This window comes from Nipponia nippon, unplaced genomic scaffold (assembly GCF_047370975.1).
Source record: "Nipponia nippon isolate SJK-2023a ecotype South Korea unplaced genomic scaffold, ASM4737097v1 scaffold_35, whole genome shotgun sequence".
Lineage (NCBI taxonomy): Eukaryota > Metazoa > Chordata > Aves > Pelecaniformes > Threskiornithidae > Nipponia > Nipponia nippon.
The window spans coordinates 2,699,653-2,706,449 of NW_028262353.1; the positions used below are offsets into that span (position 1 = coordinate 2,699,653).

At 51.5% G+C, this 6,797-nt stretch overlaps 1 protein-coding gene across 1 annotated transcript; it reads right to left on the reverse strand.

Moving 5' to 3' along the window:
* Nucleotides 1-660: 660 nt before the first annotated feature.
* BCDIN3D (BCDIN3 domain containing RNA methyltransferase) lies at nucleotides 661-4,540 on the reverse strand. The gene is made up of 2 exons (XM_009472437.2): nucleotides 4,327-4,540; nucleotides 661-2,105 (listed from the first exon to the last, which is right to left on the reverse strand). The coding sequence occupies exons 1-2, from the start codon at nucleotides 4,516-4,518 to the stop codon at nucleotides 1,500-1,502; spliced, it is 798 nt and encodes a 265-aa protein (XP_009470712.1). The 5' UTR covers nucleotides 4,519-4,540; the 3' UTR covers nucleotides 661-1,499.
* Nucleotides 4,541-6,797: the final 2,257 nt, after the last annotated feature.

Sequence of the window (6,797 nt, forward strand, 5' to 3'; positions counted from 1 at the left end):
GCATGAGTAAATAACAAGGAAGTCCCAGTAAGGACATAAAATAAAATGCAATCAAAGTTTCTCTCTGCCCATGCACACAGGCTCACCCGAGCACGAGAACTGCGAGACAAGAGCACCTCCTGGAGGAGATGTCCTCCTCTCCCCTCCTTCTCTAGTACCAAGCTCTCACGACACAACGCTTACAGCGCACACCTGGGCTTCCCTCTCACTGCGCAGTAAGGGAGCGGTGCAACCTAGAAATTCATAAGAGTCATCAGTTATCTATTTCTGTGTGTCATAGTCTACTCAAGTGAGGTTTTTAATCTGTTTAGACAACGCTGTAGAAGTGTGACTCCTACTTACTATCAAAGCTAACAAAACCACTACGTATGAACTAAAGCTAGTAGGGATAGTAAAACAAGAAAAATGAAGTTAAAATAAGATGTTTTGCTCAAGTTTTCTTTCTTCCTAGATTTTACTGAAAAAAAAAAAAGCCAACCCAGTGAAAGTCTTAATACTTTAATCTTAGCCAAACATAGCTTCGAGCTTACCAAAGCTCACTTGAGCCTGTAAAGACAACAAAATTATAAACTCAGTCACCTGGGACTGCTTAGGTATTGCAAACAATGCGAACAAAAAGAAAGATTAAAAAACCCAACACAGTATTTACGATAAAATTAAGTTATTTTTATTACAAGGATATCATTACAAAAAGCACTCACTCTGTTATACACTTAAATGAATACACGCCCTACCACAGAAACCCCTCACTCCACAGAAAGACCACACCGCTGCCATCCTCCAAAGAACGCTCCAGGCAAGCCCCACCTGCAAAGCTGCATTGATCACAGCCTGCCCAATATCAGAATCACAGAATGGTTTGGGCTGGAAGGGACCTTTCAAGGTCACCTAGTCCAAGCCCCTGCCATGGGCAGGGACATCTTCAACCAGATCAGGTTGCTCAGAGCCCCCTCCAGCCTGGCCTTGAATGTTTCCAGGGATGGGGCATCTCCCACCTCCCTGGGCAACGTGTTGACCAGACACCCTCTGCAACAATCCAGCTCACTCGTTCAGAGCTGGTAAAGCAGGTTATATGTTTTCCAAGAGCATTTTATACAAAAAAACGTGACAAGAAGCAGAACAATCAGTGCATCGCCCGGGTCAACAGAAATGGCCCCTTCCCCTGAAAAGCTCCAGGGACAAAAAAAAGGCACGTTCTCTCTTCTTCCAGGGAATACTCTTGGTACAAATAGGAAGCACAGATGTAGCAACTTTGATTTCAAGAGCACTTTCTGGGAACAGCGATCTCGGAAGCCACAAGGTAGGTTAAAACTGCCACCATATTTGCAGATGGTAAGAAAAAAAAAAAAAAAAAATCACACCGACATTACTTGCCTCAAACTCCCTAGGGAGGTCAAGGTCTAGTCCCAATAGGGATCTAGGAATTCCCAGGTCTGACTCTGTCAACAGCAAACACCTCCTTCCCTATAAATTCACGAATGCGAGAGGCCATTTGTCAGTCACTGCTCCTGTTCTGAAGCCTCGTGATTTGAGCCATTTGATTTAAAAAGCAAGAGACTTCTGTCCCAGCTGGTGCTCCCAAAGCAGCACACCAGCTCCATGGCACAGTCCTTCGTTAAGATCTGGGTTATCCTCTCCGCCATGTCCCCATTGATAGCAAGAGATCGGAAGTGATCAAAGTCATTCCTGCCCAGCTTCCGCAGGCGGCGCGCGGCTGCCCTGTAGCACTTCCATGGCTGAGGTTCGATCAGCAGGTACTTGCACAGAGAGGAGAGGAAGGACAGGAACTCCATCAGGCCACTATCCCCATGATTCAGGTGGATCCACATGGTCACAGACATGCAAAAACCAATGTCAAAGGTGGAGCGGCCAAAACGGCCCAGGTAAGAGCTCAGGAATGACTCCCTGGCACCGGAGTCCATGATGTCCAGATTGGCAAAGGATATGGAGGCAGGAAAGGGACTGCACTGCTGAGCCCTCTCAATCAACACCGGATCAATGTCACAGCACAGAAGGTTCAGATCCTTTCCAGCTGCAGGCTGGTCCAGGCTGCCTTCGCTCTCCTGAAGGCCAAGGAGATGCCTGTACAGAGCCACACTTAGCTCCTGCAGAAAGGAAAACAACAGGGGTTCACGGGGCCTGCGCTGCTCCGTTAACACATCACCAAGCACACAGGATCCCACTCTCAGCAGCAAGGTACAAGCGCCAACTCAGAGCTTTCTCTCAATGAGGTTCAGAACAATCAGCTCACCGACAATCTTCCTTTCTGTAGCAAAAAGCATCATGGAAAGTCAACCAGGGATTGGAACTAAACCTGTATCATCATGCCACATCTGGGGTTTTGCTCCAAAAACTATGGGAAAGGTGAGTTTTAGTAACGGGAATCTTGCTGGATATCTGCATTCAACGTGGGGGTGTGGGCTTCACTGGCTTCCCTAGGTGAGCCTCCAAGTTTCCTAGTGACACTTAGAGCTATTTATAATGCCTGATTTAGAGGAATACTTTAGCAGCAGCAGAAGAAATGTAAGATACATTCCCTGACCGTTAGATTGCAGCATAAGCCAGTTAACATGAGAGCTTTCCTTCGATTTCCTTTCACGGAGCGCGCCGCTAAGCGGAAAGCATATTAATCTTTCATTAAAGGAGATCCGATGAAGTTCCTGAATGACATCGGCTATGAGCGCCATAGCCCACACAAGCGGGCAGACAGTGTCCTCTAGTGGCGAAAGTCTCTGCCTCGCCAAAGAACTGGACCGAGAACATTTTTGCCTGACCTGTTTTACAAGTTCACCTGAAATAGGATCTAGAATTGTCCTTTAGATAATGCCTTAGGCAGCCTTTCAAACCTTCTGGCAGGGGGCTGGGGGAAGAGAAGCCATGGAAACAGCAGCACTCTTGTCCCCAGCCAGAATGCAATTTCATTCTGAATGAATAATTATTTCTAAGTCAATACATTGATAAAGTTTCCATCTGGGAAAAAAAAGAAATCTTTAAACATAGTTAAATTAAACATTGCACCAGTATGCATCAGAGCTGCACAGATACTTCTGAATTACAACACAGCAAAGCTGCACGTTGATGAAAAGCCACGAGAAAAAAGCAGAACTAGGTAAAGAAAGAGTGAACTTTCAAAATGGGAAATTCTACGAGATTCACCAGCTGTCACAAGATCTTCAAGAGCACCTGACCAGGATTTTAGTTTCAAGTTCTGTCTCACAGACAAATGCTGTGATGCTACACAATACACAACAGATTACGGTTTCTAGCCTCAGGCTCGTCCAGGTCCCCTGCTCTTAGAGCAGTCCTATAGCGGCTCTGTGGTACTCGGGACACTCGGCAACCCAGGGCGCTGCAGGCTTGGGCCTCAGCGGGAGAGAGGAGAGACCCACCAACACAGCCTCCTAAACCACCTCTCAGCAACACAACCAGCTCCACCCCACCCCTGCCATCACACTCTTCTCGTGAGGCCTGCGGAGGGGGGTCCCACACACGGATGATCTCCTGACCCCCACCAGTCTCATGCTGCACCCAAGTCCTGCTTTCCCACTGTGCCTTTTACACAGGCTCATCCCTGTCCCAGGCTGCTACCCCCGCCCCGGCCATTCCAGGCTGTTCCATTCCTCTCCAGCCCCCCAGGTCAGTGCTCCCCCCGGCCTCCCCCACTGCTCCCCAAGACTCCAGGCCACTGCCCCCACCCAGCCTTCTCACTCTTCCCCAGCATCCCACGGGAGCGTCTTCCCCAACCTTCCCAGTTTTCCCTCCAACGCCCCAGGTCACTGCCTGCCCCAGCCTCCCCAGTCTGCCCCAACGTGCCCAACACTCTACACCAGTGCAGTCCCACCTTTCCAGGCTGCCTCCCAACATCCCAAGCTCCCACCTCCCCCAGTCTCCTCCGTTTGCCTCACTATCTCCAGTCACTGCCTTTCCCAGTCCTCCCACTTTGCCCCACTGCCCCCCTCCCAGGCTCTCATCCACCCCCCTCAGTCTTCTCAGTCTGCCCTACCACCCTAGATCTCATCCCCAGTCTTTTCTGTATGCTGGACTGTCCTTCAATACCCCAGAAGAGTGCCTCCCCACTCTGCCCCAGTGCCCCCCAATACCGAGACCGGTGCCTCCCCCCAGCCTTTCTCACAGTCTGCCAAAACCCCAAACCAGCACCTCCCCTCAATCTTTCTCACAGCCCCCCAATACTCCACACCAGTGCCTCCCCCCCAGTCTTCCCCACACGCCAGACCACCACCCCAGCGTTTCTCCTCACCCCAGGCACCCCCAAGCCTGCAGCCCCGCGGCCTACCCCTCCCGCTGCCCGTCGAGGCGCCCTCTTACCCCCGAGTTGCACCCCACATCGAGCCCCAGCAGCGGGCGGGCCGCCGCGGGGAACAGGCTCCGCAAGAGCCCGCCAGGCAGGAGGCTGACTCGCCCCTCGGGCGGGTGGAAGCGGGAATAATTGGGGAAGTTGCCGTAGGGAGCAGCGCCAGGCTCCAAGGTGGGAGACCCCTCACTTATGGGCGCCGCCATTTTGCCCTCTGCCCCGCGTGCGCCGTGCGGGGGCCGGGCGGCAGCAGAAGCGTTCCGGGAGAGAAAGGTTCCGGGCGGGACGATCGCGCATGCGCCCACCTGCATTGGGGCGAGGCGGGGACCTGCGGCCTTGGCGGGCTGATAGGGACAGGGATGGGGACAAGGGACAACGCCGCCCTCCCGCTGCTGACAGACAGCAGCCTTTCCGGGTCCATTTGGGTGAAAACAAGAATTCTTGGAGTTTTTTGTGTAAAAACACCCTGTCTGGGCGCCGTCACAGCAGGGCAGGGCAAAGAGGGCCGTCTCCAACAACCCCGGCGTCACCTTTGCCCTTTGCCCTGACGTTGCCATGGCGACGCTGCGGCCTAGCGTGGGGATGCAGGCCTTGGGGGGGATCTTGGGGTCCCCCCTGCCCGGGGCACCTCGGCAGCAGGGCCCTGGAGGAGCCACCTCCCCCGAGACACAGCCGATGTCCAAAGACTGGTGTCAAATAAAGCCAGAAATGTTATCTGGGCTGTCAAAACCCACCCGAATCTGGGCAACCCAACCTGGGCTAAATAAGTGTTATTTAAATCACATTTAAACATGGGATTGCCCTGGGATTGCCAAGGCCTCCATAGGCAGGCAGCTAGCAGGAAGTTTTACAGCAGAAGAAAATGAAAACTCACGGTTAAAGGAGGGAAAGAGTTGGCATGGGGAAGGTTTTAGGGTCAAATTGACACAGGGAACCGGGGTTTCATTTCATGCTAATTTTTTACCACAGTGTGAAGAGCAGAGGGCGCCAGGCGCTCAGAAATGCGGGTGAACGACTCCTGCCTGAATCAGGGCCCTTCTTGCGTTTTGTTCTTGCCATGGAAGAAGCAAGCAGGGATCGGCAGGGATCCCCCGCACCGTGGCCAGGCCTGTGCGGAGTTGGCATCAAGACTCCATCCTTCCTTGAAATACCTCAAGAACGGAAGGGAAGGAAGGCAGAAAGAAGTGCAAAAATAAAGAAAAATTTCCCCCTTCTCCAGGCAGTGGAATTCAGGTTTTTTGAGGTCTCCTCTGACTCTCTCTGGCCCCCAAATTCCTGTCTTGTTTGCTATAGGCATGGGAAACAGCACGACCCATTCCTCTTTCCAGCATCCTTCACACCCTGATGGATCTCCCTGTCTCCTCCCTTCTCCCGCATCCCTGCATCCCACCTCTGAGTGGTCCCTCTTTCATTAAGCCAGATGAATTTTTCCCCTGTTCCTCAAGAGCCAAGTGTTGAAATGTGACTGAATCATCAGCCTTTTATCCCATTTGTGGTAATTACAGGAACAGCTAATGATGTCTCATATAAATGCTCATGGCCACCTCATTGTTTGCATGGAAATGCTCCACTTCAGTTATTTTTCTGCAAATGCCGTCCCACAGCAGAGCATTACCCAGCATAACACAGGGCAAAATATTTTCTTGCCGCAGAAAATGCAACTGTGGGCAAGAAAGACCATACTGGCTGTACCACGCTGTTTAGCCACGCTTCTTAGGAAACAAATCTCACACTTGCCTTTTGGGCACAGCTCCTTCCAAGGAGCAGAGATCTGTTGCAACAAGATGCCACAGTTGGGATTTCTCTCCCCTGAGAGCTCTGACAGCCTGCGCTGAGCAGCCCTTCAGAGCTGATAGACATGAGTTTTCACCTCCCAGTGTAGGCATTAATTTAGGTCAGGTGAATTGCTCTCTGGAGGCATTTTTTTTTTTTCTTCTCATTGACTCTAGAGAAAGCGTAGTACATCAGGTTGCTCTCCAGAGCTACGCTTGCTTAACCTCGCTCACTTCTTTTTTAATCCTGTGGCCACTTAAACCAAGTCTAAGAGAGAGCAGGATCCTCACCCAAGGAGCCCTTTGGCCCTCAGATATAAATACTTCTCATGCATGATGCCTGTGCTGGACCCATGTGCGTTTTATTACTTTGTGTAGGACGCGTTCCTTAGTCATAACCAGAGAAGGAACAGCCTGGTCTCCATTAAAACTTTGGGCCACACCACAGTCTTATGTTTTCTGTTTTAAGGGGGTGAAGCACTAGCTGTGCAAGCAGACTTTCCTTCAGCCATACTTAGAATCATAGAATGCTTTGGGATGGAAGGGACCTTTCAAGGCCATCCAGTCCAACCCCCCTGCCATGGGCAGGGACATCCACAACCAGATCAGGGTGCTCACAGCCCCATCCAGCCTGGCCTTGAAGGTTTCCAGGGATGGGGCATCTCCCACCTCTCTGGGCAACCCCTGCCAGTGTCTCACCACCCTCATCATGA

Coding starts and splice junctions, on each gene's coding strand:
- BCDIN3D (XM_009472437.2), bottom strand. CDS start 4,518: ATGGCGGCGCCCATAAGTGAGGGGTCTCCCACCTTGGAGCCTGGCGCT. Junction 2,106..4,326: donor ATGTGGGGTGCAACTCGGGG/GTAAGAGGGCGC, acceptor TCCTTTCTGCAG/GAGCTAAGTGTGGCTCTGTA.